The 18,640-nt window shown below is 36.3% G+C and overlaps 2 protein-coding genes across 8 annotated transcripts in view; one reads left to right on the top strand and one right to left on the bottom strand.

The window, feature by feature from the left end:
* Positions 1-18,640, bottom strand: part of LOC306861931 (uncharacterized protein) — a 1,169,885-nt gene that overhangs the window by 377,396 nt on the left and 773,849 nt on the right. The gene's annotated exons all lie outside the window — the stretch shown is intronic.
* LOC306861926 (alpha-adducin-like) overlaps positions 1-18,640 on the top strand; it is a 42,005-nt gene that overhangs the window by 14,709 nt on the left and 8,656 nt on the right. For 3 of the 7 annotated variants that reach the window (XM_079404417.1, XM_079404415.1, XM_079404419.1), the window contains exons 3-14: positions 1,865-2,027; positions 3,010-3,161; positions 3,253-3,333; positions 3,458-3,607; positions 4,515-4,658; positions 5,185-5,283; positions 6,286-6,459; positions 6,535-6,789; positions 11,874-11,969; positions 12,962-13,055; positions 15,045-15,142; positions 16,883-17,039. In XM_079404417.1, the coding sequence (XP_079260543.1) occupies positions 1,865-2,027; positions 3,010-3,161; positions 3,253-3,333; positions 3,458-3,607; positions 4,515-4,658; positions 5,185-5,283; positions 6,286-6,459; positions 6,535-6,789; positions 11,874-11,969; positions 12,962-13,055; positions 15,045-15,142; positions 16,883-17,039 (1,663 nt within the window). Of the gene's footprint in view, positions 1-1,864; positions 2,028-3,009; positions 3,162-3,252; positions 3,334-3,457; positions 3,608-4,514; positions 4,659-5,184; positions 5,284-6,285; positions 6,460-6,534; positions 6,790-11,873; positions 11,970-12,961; positions 13,056-15,044; positions 15,143-16,882; positions 17,106-17,251; positions 17,739-18,640 lie in introns of those variants that run through there. The other 4 variants (XM_079404420.1, XM_079404418.1, XM_079404416.1 and 1 more) reach the window with 2 other exon arrangements.

Below are 18,640 nucleotides of genomic sequence, written 5' to 3'. Positions count from 1 at the left end.
ATTAATTCTTCAGATATTAAAAGCAGGGAATGTGTCGTATCAGTTATATCCATTACTTCTGTATTCTGAATCCTGCATTCGATGATTACGCACACAAACCAGGATGAAGATGAAGGAGCTGAATTTGAGAGAAAAGCAAGTGATTTGGATGCTAAAAGAAAAGAGGAAGTCAATTAGAGCTATAGCAAAAACAAAGGGCATGGAGAAATCAAGAGTTTGGAAACCACCAGCGACACCAGCAACCAACAACTACCTGATCGGCTGAGAAAACAACAGTAGTTGATGACAGACAAATCATAAAAGCTGTGAAAATGAATCCTAAAAGACGTGTTTGTAAAATCACCAACAACTTCCAGAAAGCTGGGGTGATGCTCTGACAATCTACTGTCCTCAGGAGACTTTGACACAGAATTACAGATGCTACACAGCAAGATGCAAACCTCTGACCAGCACCAAAAATACAAAGGCAAGATTAGAGTTTGCAAAAAAGCACAAAGGTGAGCCAGAAGAGTTTAGGAAGTGTGTTTATGGACCGATGAGACAAAGATGAACCTTTATCTAAGTGATGGGAAAGCAAAAACGTGGAGAAAAAAAAGGAACTGCAATGATCCCAAGCATACAGCCTCATCTGTAAAGCATGGTGGAGGTGGTGTCATGGCATGGGCATGCATGGCTGTCTCTGGAACAGGCCCTCTCAACTTTACTGATGACTTAATGTATGATGACCGTAGCAGGATTAATTTGGAAGGGTACAACACCATCTTGCCTACCAATATTCAAGAAAATGCCACCAGATTCATTGGGAAGTGCTTCATATTGCATCAGGACAATGACCCAAAACACCCTGACAGTTCAGTCAAGGAATTTATAAGGGCAAAGAAAAGTCTTGTATTGCCCAAGTTAATCTCCAGATTTAAATCTAATTGAACATGAATTTCACCAGCTGAAGAAGAGTAAAGGCAGAAACTCCCCAAAACAAGCAACAATTGGGATTGGCTGCATTAAAGGCTGGGAAAAGTCTTTCAAAGGATGAGAGCAAGAGTCTGGTGATGTCTATGGGTCACAGACTCACTGCTGTGATTGTGTGCAAGGGATCTGCAACTAAATAATAGCTTTTAATCTTTTATATCTGCCTTATGTTCAACTGTCCCAATACTTATGCTCACATCAATGAGTGAGATGAACTCTAAAAGTGTTATTTTTATTTGGTAAAACATGTATATGTTGAAATGTTCTGTAGTTTTGTCTCATATTCATCTTTTATTCATCATATTATTTTTGTATTTTCAAGTTTTGAGATTCCTGATACCACTGTTTGAGGCCCAAGAATTGATACAGTATTTAAAATGGATTTTTATATACTGTATGAGCCACATGATGAGAGCGTCACTGGTATGTGGGTTGTGTTCAGACTCCATATGCCGGCCTGTAGAAAGTGTTTCATGTTCTTGTTAACATACACTTATAAATTATTAACGGCGCTTGACGGTGCCAGTCTGTGTCATTATCTCTCTCTCTTTCTCCAGTGAGGGGTTTGATGTGTGTTCAGCATGTTGCTGTAACATTAGTTGCACTTTAGTATTGACTTGAGAGCCATTACAGGGTAGAGAACTGTATTTGTCCAGCTAGTGGTCTTTATAGTTTTCATTTAAAGTAATTAGCCATGCTAATGTAGTAGTAAGGATATAAGGAATAAAACACCAAGCAGTCTTATTAAATTTCACAGTGTGTATGCCACAGACACAAATGTTTCCTCCAATTATGAGTCATGTTCAGTCACATCTAGAATGTGACTCTATTGATTTGTTAACAACGCCCAAGCAACTGTAGAGTTCTGGTTGTAATTGTGTGTGTTCTGTTTCAGGCGTTCTGCGATGAGCTGGAGTCTCTGATCCATGATCAGATGAAGAAGGGGAAAAACCCCACCAGTTTGCTTGCACTGCAGCAGATCGCTGACTTCATGACCACCAACGCCCCCACCATGTACCCCGCCGGCCCGCAGGGAGGAATGGCGGCCCTTAACATGAGTGAGTGTGGGACTGTCCTACGTTAGTTTTTTTTTTGTTTTGTTTTTTCTCCATTGTATTGTTTTAGTTTCAGTGTAACTTTTCAGTTAAATGTTTTAGTAATTTTGTTTTTGTCTTTTTTTAAATTATTATTATTAAAGGGATCATATGATGTTGCTAAAAAGAACAATAGTTTGTGTATTTGGTGTAATGCAATGTTTATGTGGTTTAAAGTTAAAAAAAAAACCCATTATTTTCCACATACTGTACATTATTGTTGCTCCTCTATGCCCCGCCTTTCTGAAACGCGGCGATTTGTACAAAGCTCATCGTTCTGAGAAACGAGGCGTGCTCTGATTGGCCCAAACAAAGTAGTTTCGCTTTCACAGCGTCTCCAGGACATGGCACCGGTGCAGTAACAATACTACAGCCAGGATAAAAATCACGCCCTCTTTCATTGTGTATACATTTGGGCGGTGTTATGAAAATTTCCCCACACCATGACGTAGACATGTGGGGGCGTGTTTGAATGAGCCGTTTTAGGGGGGCGTGGACAAGTCTTAACTTTTATAAAGAATATCTCTTTAGTTTTGAGACTTTAGTCTTTGCAACTTCAGGGATCTTATCTATGCATGAACAGCTTGTAACACTCCAAAGAGAAAAGAAAACTTGATCAATCATATAACCCCTTTAATATGCGATTACAGTTTTTATTATTTTGAATTAGCTTTTCTTTTTTTTACATTTTACATTTTCATTTTTTTGTTGAAACAGCTCTAATAGATGTAATATTCTTAATTAGCTTTTCAGTCTAATCTTAAAATTGTTGTAATTTTGTTATTTTTGTCTTTTTTTTTTTATCTCTGTATTGTTTTAATTGTTTTTTAAGTAGCTTTAACTTTTAAGTACCTAAAATAAATATATATATATATATATATATATATATATATGTGTGTGTAGAAATGGCAAAACAGGCCTAATGGATGTTTGTGTGTGTGTTTAGGTTTGGGGATGGTGACTCCAGTGAATGATCTGAGGGGTTCAGACTCCATTGCTTATGAGAAAGGAGAGAAGCTCTTGCGCTGTAAACTTGCTGCGTTTTACCGCCTGGCCGACCTTTTTGGCTGGTCTCAGCTCATCTACAACCACCTGACGGTGAGTTAGTCACCAATATATACAACACAACTCAGCAGGACATGTTATATGTGAGAATTTCAGTCAAACCTGTCTTCCTCTCTCTCCTCAGGTCCGGCTGAACTCTGAGCAGGAGCGTTTTCTGATTGTCCCTTTCGGGCTTCTGTACAGTGAAGTCACTGCCTCCAGTTTGGTAACCCTACCTTTGTTTTTCTAGGCCATCTCAGAACAGATATTATCATTGAGTGTAATATAATGTAGTATACTACTTCTTGGAGGTAAATATTTGTATTTAGCAGTGTTGTCTGTGTCCTCAGGTGAAAATTAACCTGCAGGGGGAGATCGTAGACAGAGGCAGCACTAATCTGGGCGTAAATCAGGCTGGATTCACCCTTCACTCCGCCATCTACGCTGCCCGACCGGACATCAAGTGCATAGTGCACATTCACACGCCCGCTGGCGCCGCGGTACGAGCTGGAAACTCATCTCACATTAAACCTTTCCACCAGTGCAACCACTGTGTTGTTCAACTCGTGCTGTCATTTCTGTTGCATATGAGAAACGTCACACGGCAAACGAAACAAAAGCATAACGAAATCCCACTCGCAGCGCCAGAACGTTTATCAGCTCGGACCGCGATGCAAACAAACTGGTCCGAGCACAGAACAGCTTTACTCTGGAACCAAAGTTGATTTCGCGACACTGTTACTGCACAGCGCTGTAAGATCCAGTGAGAAGTACTTGAATTTACCACAGAATGAATAAAGATTTCAGCGAGAGCTAGTGAGATGCACTCAAATTCTGTACAGAAATCTGTTATCAAACGGCGTTGAAGCTGTAACGCTAACCATGGTGTTGTGTCAGAAATAGTCAAATGTTATTACATTATTCATTTCAGGGTTTGTACAGCCTTTCGAGAGAGAAATTTCAGCACTTTTCAATAACTTACAAGCATTTCACACAACTTTTTCCAGCACTTTAAAGTTCCTAAATGATCCAATTTGAATGTTATTTTCAATGGGATGACCAAAAATATACTATGGTTATATATATATATATATATATCACTATTTATTTTGCACTATTTATGCTCCCGTTTCATTGTATTTTTAGTCATGAATTTATTAATTTAAGTTTGTTCAAATTAAATGAGACTCAAAATGCACCTCAAAATATAAAAACAGACTAAATTAAAATAAGAAATATATTAAATTATTAAATGAAATAAGATTACTTTGAAATGGGAGCAGAAATAAATAGTGCAAAATATAATTATTTCATTAAAACATTTCATCATAAATGTATTTCATGGTATGTTTATTTTAATTTTGTCTGTTTTATGCATATTAAGCATTTAAATGATTTGCCCTCCAGGTGTCTGCTATGAAGTGTGGTCTGCTGCCCATTTCACCCGAGGCTCTGTCGCTGGGCGAGGTGGCATACCATGATTACCACGGTATACTTGTGGACGAGGAGGAGAACGTCCTCATACAGAAGAACCTGGGTCCCAAGAGCAAGGTACCATATATACACACAGATTAAAGGACTGTAGCACTTTATGTTGAACTTCTAGCTTCAGGCTTATCCGGTTTTATGTTGTGTAAATCTGTGCACTGAAATCATCGTTTGTGAAAAACCATCATCTGATGTTAAAATCACACTCATCTTATACATTTCCAGAAAGTGATGAATGGAATGAATGTGTCCAAAACAAATTATACGAATCTTGCGCATGAGAATTGCCTGCATGTGATTTTTATAAGGCTTCACTATAGGCTTGACTGTACAGTATATTTTATAGGAATGACCATAAAATTAGGCAACAGTTTTTTATTTGGAACTTCATTAATGGACATTTTTAAAACCTTTCTTGACAAATTGTAGATTTCCTATCATATATCAATCAAACAAATGTATTAAATATAACTTTTTGTATGTAATTCATTATGACTATTTTAAATTGTATTACTCTGAGTTTGCCATCATTGTAACATTTGTTCCTGATATGGTTTTAAATAATGAAATTAATTGTTTGTGTGTTCAGGTGTTGATTTTGAGGAATCACGGTCTGGTGTCTGTTGGAGAAACCGTTGAAGAGGCATTTTACTACATTCACAACCTGGTCACAGCCTGTGAGATTCAGGTAGCCATCTAAACCATGTAAAACGTTTAATTTGCTTTTCAAACTTTTAATTTGTTAAATGAATGGGTTTAAACCTCCTGTAAGGCCTAAAATATTAAATAATACTCAGAAAAATCTATTTTTTCAATAATGGATTTTCTTTAAATTTTCTGGAATACTGAATTTGGGACTTTCATTAGTTGTCAGTTATAATCATCAAAATTAAAGGAAATAAACATTTGAAATATACAAGTTTCACTTTTTGAATGGTATTACTGAAATAAATCAACTTTTTCATGATATTCTAATTTTATGACCAGAACCTGTACATTTTGTAAAATAAACATACTTATACTTTAGATGACAAAGTAATTTTCACAAATAAATAAATATTTAATAAAAATATAATTAAAAAGGAAGTTTTCAAATAAAAAGGTAACAGTCATTTTACATACAGCACACTGTGAAAATGACATGAATATGACAGTGGGCAAATGCATAAAGCGCAGCATAATTTGAAATCACGAATTTAATGTTTAAAGCATTCAATTTGCACCGAACGTCACGCAGAGCACACGCGATCATGCAGGATACACATGCACACGTCACAAGATCTCACTGGATTCAGCTAAGTTTGTGAAATTAAATGTTCATTAGCCATTCAAAGATTTGTTTAAATGATATTTAAATGCGTATTTGCTGAATGTGAATGCTGACGCCAAACGTGAAAATATTATAATGTTAGCCTTTCTATTACTAATAATATAAAAGCAATCGTTTAATAAATCGTTATAAATGACGACGGCGAACAAGAGGGAGAATGTGAACACTGTGTGCTCAGGCGCTGCCGTTCGCAGCGCCGTCAAAATAAAAGTCGTTGCGCCGTCAAACAGAACGCCGTCGAACACATCGGCCAAACAGAAAAACTTATGGGCCGATGCCGATATTTGAAAAATGCCAAATATCAGCCGATATATCGGTCGACCACTAATTAACCATATGCTCTCTGGTCTGAAATTGCAGGTGCGCACCCTCGCCAGTGCAGGGGGTCCTGACAACCTGGTTATGTTGGACCCAGGCAAGTATAAATCCCGCCCACGCCACCTCGAGCCAGTTGGAGACGGGTTGAGCTCGCACCCGAAGTGGCAGATCGGGGAGCAGGAGTTTGAGGCTTTGATGAGAATGCTGGATAATCTGGTAGGCCAGGGATCAGACTCTTCTTTTTTTGCAGCTTTTTTGACCCAACATATGACTGGGTGTCTCTTTTTGCAGGGCTACAGGACTGGTTATCCGTACCGTTGCCCGGCGCTGCGCGATAAAGCTAAAAAGTACAGTGATGTTGAGATTCCCCCGTCAGCCACGGGCTACTCATACGCAGAAGACAGTGACTCGAGTGCACGCTCCCCGTTAAAGCACAGCTTTCAGCGGCAGCAGCGGGACAAGACCCGCTGGCTAGCCGCCGGGCGGCCCGACGAATCAGCAGAAGAGGGGCAGGATGGCAGCGGTAGCCCCAAGGCGAAGACTAAGGTGTGGACGAACATAACACACGATCACGTCAAACCCTTGCTGCAGTCTCTCTCGTCCGGTGTCTGCGTGCCAAGCTGTATTACCAACTGCTTGGTCTGTGCCAACCTTATTGTTCATAGTTTAGAAACGTACTGCTACAGAGCCAGAGAGGGCAGCTGGATAGCACCCCAACACCAGGGCAAAAAAACTAACTGTGTTTGCAGTTTTATAACTGTAAAGTCATTTCCTCTTGCAAATATTGCTTCTTTTTTTTTCTTCCGCTGACTTCTTAAGGCAAAACACCCCAGGTAAATAGGGTAAAAAAAAATTAACCAATAGATCCCTCCATACAGAGTTATTATAGTTAGCTAAAACTAAAAACTAGTGCTGTCAAACGATTAATCGCATCCAAAATAAAAGTTCTTGTGTACATAAAATGTGTGTGTACTGTGTATATTTATTATGTATTATGCATTTAATATATAAACAACACATTTTTCTGAAATATATACATGCATGTGTGTGTGTATTTATATATTAAATGCATTTATATATAATATAATTATGAATATAAATATATACACATTTTCAAAATACATACTGTAATCATTGATGATTAATCGTTTGACAGCACTACTAAAAACATTTTAAAAAATTGCTTGAAATTAAAAATAAAATAAAATATGAAAAGCCTTGTTAGTTACAATGGCGACATATCTCATTTTAATTTGCATAGCTAAAAATAAAACACATAAAAATTTATAAAAAAAAAAGGCATATTTAAAAAAACAAAAACAAAAAACAAAATAGAAAAATATAAAAATGAAAACTAATTCGGTATATTAATAAAAGTGTAATAGTATCTCTGTGATGCTAATATAACACAGACACCGATCTTCTACAGTTGATTGATTACATTAAGAATATATTCTAAGTTTTCTGAAATGTTTAAATAGCAATATCTAATTCACATCTTTTAATGAAATATACACTAATTTGCATACATTTCCAGGTTCATTTCATTTTGTGACACATTTGAGTTAAAGGTGATTTCTAAGTTTTCTTTTTATCACTCCATAACTCTGAAAATACTGTCAAAAGCCAGAAAAAAATAAATTTTCACCCAGTTTTAGTAATTAAGTGTGATATAAATCAGTGTGAAAATCAGAAAAAAACTTGCAGTAAAATAAACACTTAAAAGTGTATTTTGGATTTCTTCCCACTTTTTGAAACAGCATGTTATGAGAAACCAAATAACCCCAAAATCTCAATATCTCAATATAATTTTTTTTTGTCTGTAGTGTCTTGCCTTAAGATTCACACTGGGTTTGATTGCTTGATCGCTGATGTTAACCAATCTATTACTCATAACTGTCTTTTCTGATCTGCGTGGAAGAAAATTTCTCCATTGCTTCCTGTCACAGGTCGATATGTCACAGTGGCAAGCTCCTCCCCCTCTCTCGCAATTGGTCGAAGGGGTGTCAGGGTTCTTTCCAGCTGCTCAGTGCATGCTGTGTTGCATGATTGATCAGATGCATTGTGGATCTTCTCCTGGAGGACCAGGAGGGTGTGGCATGTGCGCAAAGTGGGTGTGGCTAATCCTTACTGCTGCTGTGGATTTTCCTCCCGTTTCTGTTGTTGTTTATTTCAGTTATTGCTTTATTTCGCACCTTTTGTAAACGTTTGTGTTGTAATGGAGACGTTACTCCATTTGAACAGTTTCTTCATAGCTTTTTAAAATCAGTAACTATCACAGGAAGCCTTGAAAAGAGGCATTGGTGTGGCTAATGTACTTACTGTGTACTTAAACGCAGCGTTTAAGACAGCTGAGATACTTCACTACAGTAGAAGACGTTTATGATTTTAGATGCTGCTTTGCTTCAGAAGAAAGTGCTCTTTAGCTTAAAGCCTGTCTCCATGTCTTATTTCAGAAGCATCGGAAAGCATTAGAAAGAATCCCAGAAAAAATGGTCGTATTTCATCCAAAAATCATGTTACAGAAACTGATATTGTATTTTGCATAGAGAAAATAAAATCTAATTTTAGGACCATTAAGATGCATCATTTATTTTCCTTGTGACATTTTCATGGCAGTTAAGCCCAATTGTATTGCATTTCCACTACTGGCAACTAGGCAAATGCACTGCTTAATTGCCATGAAATTAATGTCATAATGAAAAAAAAAAATGTTTCTGAAAACATGCTTCGTTTTCTTCATGCAGTGTTTTTTAGATTTTGAAAGCATTTTAATCAATGTAGTACAAATAAACTATTTTGGTGAATCGTTATGGTTTCAACTCCTATAGGACTTTTATTTTTTATTTGATTAGCACATGAAGATTTTTTAATGACCTGATTTAGTTTTAGTTAATTTTTAAATGTTTTTTTATTTTTGTTTTTTAAGATAATTGCTATAAACCTTTTGTATTTTTGTATTTTATTTATTTTGCTACATTTTTTACATGTTTCCTGCCATGAAAATAGCTGGCATGGCATTAAATTAATTAAACTAGCAAATCTTTCAATTTTGGGGTGAAATATGAAATGTTTTTGATAGTTTTTACCTAGATGTAGGGCTGCAGATAAAAATGCTGCTAAGAAAATTGCAAAATACAATTTTTTGAAGGCAACCTAGGAATTCTGAGAATATCATAGAAATATCAGGTTTTTGCAGCTCTATCTGTGGGAGAAAACGCTCGGCTGCTTATTTATGGAGTCGTGGCTTGCCGTTTGATGACTCCATGTTCTTTCCTTAAACTGCTTAAAAACATTTGTGTTGGCTTTTTAATTTCTCTTTTCTATTTTTATTTGTTTCCTCTTCCTCCTCCTGAATTGGACCTTTTCCTGAACTCTTCCTGAGCATGAGTGTATTTTAACTTTCAAATTTCAAAATCATCCAAAAAAGGAAAAAACATTGGTTCATGAGTGGTTGTTAACTCTCCGAACGATTGTCTCTAGTTGGGGGAGAGCGTGTTGTGTTGTGGGGCTCTAATCGTGATCAGTGAGTATTTCATGTTTACGTGTTCATCCCATGTGCCCCGTTTCTCCAGCGCCCATACAGAAACCCTTCCTCATGACTTTTGGTTCTGTGCTGAAAGCATTTATTTCATTTTGGTAAAAGCAAGTAACTCATTGCCTACTCATGCTATTCTTACCCAGGCCAAATGCTAACTATCTTTGCTTCAAAAATATTTAGTACTTGCTGTTCATCTTTATTTGAAATTTACAGTCCATTAATTCCATGTATCAGAGCTTTTGGAGTAAACCCCCCAAACCTTAAGTTTAAGCTTCATAAACTGAAGTTTATCTTTTACTTGAATGTTTTAAGAAAAGTTGGGCGTAATTCTGTCCTTCCTAACAGAGTCTGTCTGTCTGCGTGTGTGTGTGTGTGTCTGCTTTTCTCTTTCTTACAGAGTCTGTCTGTCTGCGTGTGTGTGTGTGTGTGTGTGTGTGTGTGTGTGTGTGTGTGTGTGCGTGTGTGTGTGTGTGTGCGTGTGTGTGTGTGTGTGTGTGTCTGCTTTTCTCTTTCTTACAGTGTGTGTGCAGGGTTTGACATTATTCTTCCCAGATACTCGACTGTCAGACAAGCACAACAGATAATTTTCTCTCCCTTATACTTTAGAATACTCTTTTAAGAATAATGTTTTAAATAGGTAATTATTTAGCAATTCATTTAAAAATGATGCCTTAATATATTTGTTTGTAACTTCAAACAACATTTTTAGTTTTTGAGTTAGTTTAGTTGCAAATTGCATCTCACTTAGTTGTGTAATATCATAAGTGAAAGTTATTTATATATTGCTTTTCACAATGCACATCATCTCAAAGCAGCTTTGCAGAAAAATATTGCAATGTCTTCATTTAGTAATTACATTAAGTTATTAAAATTAAATATTTGTCTAACTTTTTTCAGCATTTTTAGTTGTCTAAATTTTAGTTGCAAATTGTATCTCAAGTTGTGTAATATGTTAAGTGAAATTAATTTGTATTACTTTTCACAATGCACGTTTTCAGAGCATCATTACAGAAAAACAATATTACAGTCTTAAATTAGTAAAAATTTCATGTATAACTTCACACTTAGTTGTGTAATCTCACAAGGCAGTTTAAATTGATTCACCTAGCGCTTTTCGCAATGCTCATTGTCTCAAAGCAACTTTACAGAAAATATTTATCAATTCAATATATTTTTCTGTAATGTCATTTGACATTTTCACTTATCCTGGTTTGTTGTTTAGTTGCAAATTGTATCACAGTTAATTGTGTAATCCCAAAAGTCAAGTTAAATGTATTTATAAAGCACGCCTTTCACAATGTCTCAAAGCAGTGTTACACAAAAATATTGCGGTAATGTCTTGCATAGGTCAGTATTTAGCATATTTGTTTAACATAGTTTTTGTGCTTGTCGTGGTCCTGGACAGCATTAATGTTGAACCGTGTGTGTGTGTGGTCCTGAAGGGATTTTCTGGCTGTCCACTCACGCCTCTGTCCACTGCCTAAACACAAGAACAGCTTCTGCCTCACCACCCCACCTCACACCTGCCTCCCTCGTGGTCTATCATCCTCTTAAATCTTCTGTTTTTCTCTGTCTGTGCTCTTTTCTTTCTTTTCTTTTTAGCCTTTTCTGTCCTTACTATACGCCCAATGGCAGTATCAATGATGATGAGGGCTGTGACAGCCATGACACTGATGTTAAATAAAGTTCATGGAGTTAGTTCTATTTATAATCCGATTTATTCTGGTGAATGTCAATAAATGAAGACTCCAAGTGGTATAACATGATATTTTATTGGTATGAGTTTAAGTTTATCTTAAGGTAATTTTTTTACTAATGAATTACTTCAATTTAGAATTTTTGGAATTTAGAATTCTTGTGCGTTACGATGATGCACAAAGAGTTTCAAATTTTCAAATGTACATCATCATTGGTTCGTTGCTCAGTGGACCTTTTATAATTGACCAGTTATGTTATAGATCTGCTTTGTGTTTATTTGGTATTGTTTGAGAGGCATGATTTAATCTCTTGTTAAATATATTTTATTTGTTTTTTATTTAAATTTCTTTAGTTTTGGTTTATTTGAATGGCTTTGCTTTGATAATTTCAGTGGACTAAGGAGGACAGTCTCCGACAGGCAGCTGTGGCCAATCAGTTTGTCCCGCTGAACACCAACCCTAAAGAAGTCCAAGAGATGCGCAACAAGGTCTGAACCTTTTTATCATTTAGGTTAAAGACATTGCGATGATGGTAATGCAAAAACTGTATTAAAGGAATACTTCAAACAAAAACTAAAATTTGCTGACAACTTCCTCGCCCTCAGGTCATCCAGGATGTAGATGATTTTGGTTTTTCATCAGGTTTGTAGAAATGTGTCTCTGCATCAGTGTCTCAGCAGTGGATGCTCTGCAGTGAATGGGTGCCGTCAGAATGAGAGTCCAAACAGCTGATAAAAACATCACAATAATCCACACCACTCCAGTCCATCAGTTAACATCTGGAGAAGACAAAAGCTGAAACAAATCAAGCATTAAGATATTTTTTTAACTTCAAACTGTTGCTTCTGGCTACAATTTGGAGTCCTCCATCCAAAATGTTGCTTTCTCCAGTGATAAAGTGGTCTGGTCTGAATCAGGAGAGAAATCTGCACAGATCAAGTAGCGTTTACAAGCCAAAACAGTTTAAAACAAATATATTGGTGCATTTTCATGTGAGGGGCTTCTGTTGTCCTCTCACATCAAAATGCTCCAAAATATTCTCTAGTGAAAAAGTCCAAAATAGTTTATTATCGATTATGGACTTGTATTTTGTCTGGAAGCAACCAGAATTAAGATACCTTACTGATAGATATTTGTTTCTTACAAATGCGCAGCTTTTGTCTTCTCAAGATATTAACTGATGGACTGGAGTGGTGTGGATTATTGTGATGTTTTTATCAGCTGTTTGGACTCTCATTCTGACGGCACCCATTCACTGCAGAGCATCCATTGCTGAACAAGTGATGGAATGACACCATTCTCCAAATCTGATGAAGAAACAAACTCATCTACTCATCTTGGACGGCCTGAGGATCTGGACATTTTCAGCACATTATCATTTCTGGGTGATGATTTTTAAATTGATTATTAAACATTGCAGTCTTTTTTCATATTTCTGCAGTTATAATTTCATATTAACAGTGATTTTTACCTCCCTCAGATCCGTGAGCAGAATCTGCAGGACAAAAAGACAGCAGGTCCGCAGTCGCAGTTGCTCACAGGTTCTGTGGTGGACCGTTCATATGTCCAGGTGAGTATCTGCACTTCTATTCCTTCCCATAGATCCAACATATTCTGTCCCTGGCGTTATTCCAGTGTGTGTAACTGTTGAATTGTGTCTTTTGACCCCAGAGAGTGACTATATGGCACGTAAGTAAACCACACGACCAGCAAGCCAGAGCTGTGTCCATTTTCTTTAATTTTGATTGGTTTGCAGTGCCATGTTTGCCCTTTTTTCCTCATTGACTGTAATAGAAACTAAACAGGATGATACTGTTGTAAATTAAGTTTTCATAACACATGCAATGATAATTCTGCATGTCTTACATGCCATTTGCCACCCTGAGCTGCTAGTCAGACCAGTTGTGTCTGTATAACTAATGTTTTACTGTTTTGTATTTTATTAAAAAATAATTAATTACTTAAATTCTTCTAGAACAAGTAATTTTCCTCTTCATTTTCTCCATAGGTGTTTAAATTTAAAAAAAAAAATTTAAATAAAAAAAAATGTTTTAATTATGGAAGCCTGTTTCTGTCATGGAATAAAATAAAATAATATATCCTGTGGCAGAAACAAGCTTACATAAAACACCACTGTCAGATATGCTGATATGCTAACATCTCATTAGTTCATAAGTAGGTTAGCTATTGTAATTCAGCTATTGAACATCTGACTCCCACACATGGTTTTAACAGAAGCATAAACCATTGCTTACAAAACTGAGTTCATATTAGATCAGACTTGAAAGGTTTATGTTTTTGCTAAAAAACTATTTCAGTATGCAGGTGGCAGTTTTACTACATCTTCTCTTGAGCTCTATAAGAGTCATTTCAAAATAGTCTAAATGCTTTAAAACAGATTGCTCAGAAGTGTTTGCTACTAACCATTAGATCATTCATCTAATCCACTCAAGTGCAGCAACACAATTCCAAACCAAATCTTCTTTGAATACGGTTTCAGCTGAACATTATTTAAATGCAGTCCCATGGTGCTGTTATTGTATGGGAGCCGCAGTATGAATCTGTGTGTGGTTTGACTACACGTATGTTTGGTTTCTGGTGTTGCAGTGCATGACTCACCGTCATGAATCCACCGTCTCGCTCCAGCCTGCCCATACGCTTCTTTAGGAAATGCTTTCTGCATGTCTGGAGTGTGTGTGTGTTTGGGTCATGAGTGTGTATGTGTTTTAGGGCTGAGATACTGTTATAGTTTTATTGATATTTGTTACATTTTTTTTCTTTTTTTTTAAGATTTTCACTTTTATGTTGATTGGACAGCGTAGCACGAACTCGGGACGCCCAGAGCGCAATGGCCCTACATGTCATTCCATTTTCATTTTTAAATTTATTTAAAGTTTTAGTAGTTTGTTTTCATCATCTTTAATGTGTATATCGTTTTTTAAATTATTTTTCGTTTTAGTCATTGTAGTACTTCAATTTAAAATAAATGAAAGTGAGAAGTATTTATATTTTAAGTTTATTTGGAGCAGTACTCTTAAGCCTATAGACTTAATTTAAATGCATCTGACCTACACTAAACTACATTGTGATCGTCCTGCCATATGTTTTTTGTTATTTTTGTTTTTATTAATCTTGCTTGTACAGCTCTTTGGTGTGCACTTGCTGTTTTTAAATGTGCTGTAAAAATTAATAAGCTAAACTAAATTGGGTTATAAATATGACACAGTTATCAGAGTTACTCTGTTGCAGCAGCTGTAATGTTAATTACATTTTATTTAGTGGTTGCTTTAATCCAAAGTGATATTTTTCTAAGTATCTGTATTTTTTAAAAATGAAACCTTCTCAGATTAATTGTTCAGGATAAGCTCAATAATATGAGTTCAGAAAATAGATGAATTTTCATTTCATGTTAACTGTAAGCCCTTGTGTGTGTGTGTGTGTAAGAGCGAGAGGAAGGTCTTCTGCTTGTATGCATTGGTTCTGGCTTGCATCATCAGTGAGCGTGTAGGATGATGTTTTGTGTGTGGTCAGTAATTGTGGTGGGGTTGTGCACTGCTCACCAGCTTTACTGTTACAGGACGCTCCTCTCTCTGACTGTACGGACTCTATTGATGGCATTGACCCTTCAGGGAGCTTTAGTCCCTCTAGGTCTATTCGAAAGGTACATCCTGCGATTAATACTGTAATGTCTGAAACATCAAACCACACACAGCTTCAATACTCTATCAGACAATAACATTCAGGGCCTTTTGTTAAAAAGATGAGTCGTCAGTGCTGAATTCAAAACTCTAATTAGCTGTCAAATTTCTATTGATTTTAATCATAGCAGATTAATCTGCCAAAAAAGACAAGGCAGTGAGAAACTGAAAGTATATTTTATCAGCTGCATGACAAATAAATTGAACATGTACTGTCAATTCTCCCTCACAGTCTGTTTTCATTTGAGTTTTAATAATTGTACTTTGACTTAGGTCTATGCTGGGATTTTGAGTTTCAACTAAAATAACAAGGTTTTTATAATAAAAATCGAATACAGATTTAAAAGTGGGATACTTGTATTGTTGTGCAATAAAATAAATAAAGCATCAAGTTCATCCTAAACTCTTATTGGATGACATTTATGTGTTAAATGTCCCACTTGTATTCACACCATTTTAACATTTTGACCCCACCTTTTGTCATAGGTTTGTTGTAAATTATATAGGGGTGACCCCGAATAGTCGAAGATTCGATACCAATCTCACAGTCGAATATTCACAGAGGTGTTATGATCATGCCATTTTGGCTATATAGTGGTGCTCAATGTCTGATTTCACACAGAACTACCGGTTTTCTCCCAATAAGTTAATATACAGCTATATATATATCTCATGTGTATATCATTTATCTTGTATAAGATGCATTTGGTTGAGTTGCAGTAAAGCGCTTCATTGTAGTACTATAGTGATTATCTCTTCAGCGCAAGCAGTAAAAACAACAATACAGAATATTAATGACTATGACTGGGACTGTCATATGCATAACATTATAATGAGAACACTATTATAATTAGGGCTGCACGATATATCGCATGCGATATTTAATGCGCATCTTGTCAGTAAAGCCGGTCCTGTAATCAGCGGTAATTTCACATGGAGCTGCATTTACCACACAGAGCCGTTGTTCACTGACAAGCTGTGCAAATCCACGTTCATTATCAATTATGCGATATATCGTGCAGCCCTAATTATAATAAAACACAGAGTTTAGTTGCCATGTTTCTGTGTGTTGTTGCGTGGAGAACGCGTCCACAAAAGGGAGTTCATTCAGAGCCGCGCAGATGCGTTCGCATTCGGGACATTTTGTGCAGATTGCCTTTAAGTTGTAATATTAACGTTATGTTGTATAAATAACGAAGCGTATTCTATATGAGATAAGTGATGAGTTAAATCCCATTGATTTAAAAACCTGCTATTATATGCTTCATTCTACTGGTCATCTTCAGCGCACGCAGCTCTAAACAAAAATGCAGAACATTAATAACTACTGTCATATAAATAACAATATAATGAGAGCACTGTCGTAAAAAAAAAATGTTGTGAATTCTTAGTTTCGCTGATGTTTAATGTTAATTATCTTTTAATCAAAACATTATTTTTGTATCTGCAAGGCATCCGTTACACATTTTTGTTGTTGTTAATGTCAATAATTATGACTGTCCAATGTCTGACTTGACTCTTGGTAATGTATTTTGCCCCCAAACATATGATTCGACTATCAGCAAGATTCGAAAATTCAGATTCGACTGTGAAAATCCTTTGTCGGGGACACCCCTAAAATTATATTTTGTTGATTAAACGTTAATTTTCAGCAAGATAGCAGTGAATAAACTGTTTTTTGGGGGGGGGTTTGTCCTCTGCAGGGAGAGCTAGTGACCGCGTCTAAAGCGATCATTGAGAAGGAGTACCAACCACGCGTCATCGTCAGTAAAACTGGACCAAACCCCTTCAACAAGCTCACAGACCAGGAGCTGGAGGAGTATCGCAGGGAAGTGGAGCTCAAGCAGAAGGGCCCAGAAGGTAAGAACACAAATAATGTAGAATGTTTCTCCTCGCAGAATCTAATATAGATGACAAAAACTTCCTGTGATACTGCTTTCAAGTCAAGGTTCTACATATTTACATTTTTCATATTCATATTCATATATATATATATATATATATATATATATATATATATATATATATATATATATATATATAAATATTTTTTTTCCTCATTTACATATGAGTTCGGTAATCAGAAGTTGAAACTAACTGGTCTGATTTTCACGAACTAGATATTCACGCCTGTTTGAGTGTTTTTTTTTTTTTTTTTTTTTTAAGTTTCTTCAGCTCACCAAGGCTGCATTTATTAGATAAAAAATACGGTAATATACATGTTAAAATGTAATTTATTTCTGTGATCTGCAGCTGTATTTTCAGCATCATTACTCCAGTCTTCAGTGTCAAATGATCTTCAGAAATCATTATAATATACTGATTTGCAGCTCAAGAAACATTTCTGATCCTTAGCAGTGTCAGAAAACAGTTGTGCTGCCCAATATTTTTGTGAAAACTGTGATACATTTGACTTTTCAGGATTCTTTTAATTTCAGAAGAACAGCTTTTGAGATGGTAATCTTTTGCAACATTATAAATGTCTTGGCAATCTTTTTTGATCATTCTAATGCATCCTTGCTGAGGAAAAATAATTAATCTCTTAAAAATAAAAAACTTAAAGGGTTAGTTCACCCAAAAACGAAAATTAAGCTGTGTTTTACTCACCCTCGAGGCATCGTAGGTCTATAAGACTTTCTTCTTTCAGACAAAACCAATCAGAGTTATATTAAAAATTGTCCTGGCTCTTCTAAGCTCTATCATTGCAGTGGGTGGGTGTTTCTGTTACACAGTCCAAAACACGTCAAATAAAGCGCGTGCATCCATAATAAAACGTGCCTCACACGGCTCCGGGGGGGATGAATAAAGGCCTCTTGTAGCGAATCCATGCGTTTTCATAAGAAAAATATCCATATTTCAAATGTAATAAACACTTCTCTCTCACTTTATCTGACTGTCATTCGCGGAAGGCGTTTTTTCAAACGTAATAAACACTTTTCTCTCACTTCCGGTATCTGTCGTATGCAGAAGCCATTCTGGTGGATGACGTATGCGTCGTGTCTCTGAGATATGCTAGTCTCGCGAATTTGTTTAAAGGAGCAAAGAAAGCAAAGTTTCCTTACTTCAGCAAAGGAAAACCAGTCTCCTCTTGACAGAAACACCCACTCACTGCAATGATAGAGCTTAGAGGAGCCAGGACAATTTTTAATATAACTCCGACTGGATTCATCTGAAAGTCATATACACTTAGGATGGCTTGAAGGTGAGTAAACAACAAAACATATCAAATACATTATATACAAACACACTGCTGTGCAAAAGTTTGAGGTTCTTTAAAACAGGGGTCATCAAACTTGTTCCTGGAAGGCCAGTCCCCTGCAGAGTTTAGCTGTAACTTGCCTCAACACACCTGCCTGGATGTTTCAAGTATACCTAGCAAGACCTTGATTAGCTGCTTCAGGTGTGTTTGATTAGGAGCTAAACTCTGCTGGACACCGGCCCTCCAGAACCAAACTTGGTGA

This window comes from Barbus barbus (genome assembly GCF_936440315.1).
Source record: "Barbus barbus genome assembly, chromosome: 43".
NCBI classification, from domain to species: Eukaryota; Metazoa; Chordata; class Actinopteri; order Cypriniformes; family Cyprinidae; genus Barbus; species Barbus barbus.
The sequence above is the reverse complement of the archived record's forward strand: the minus strand, read 5'-3'. Positions and strand labels throughout refer to the sequence as shown.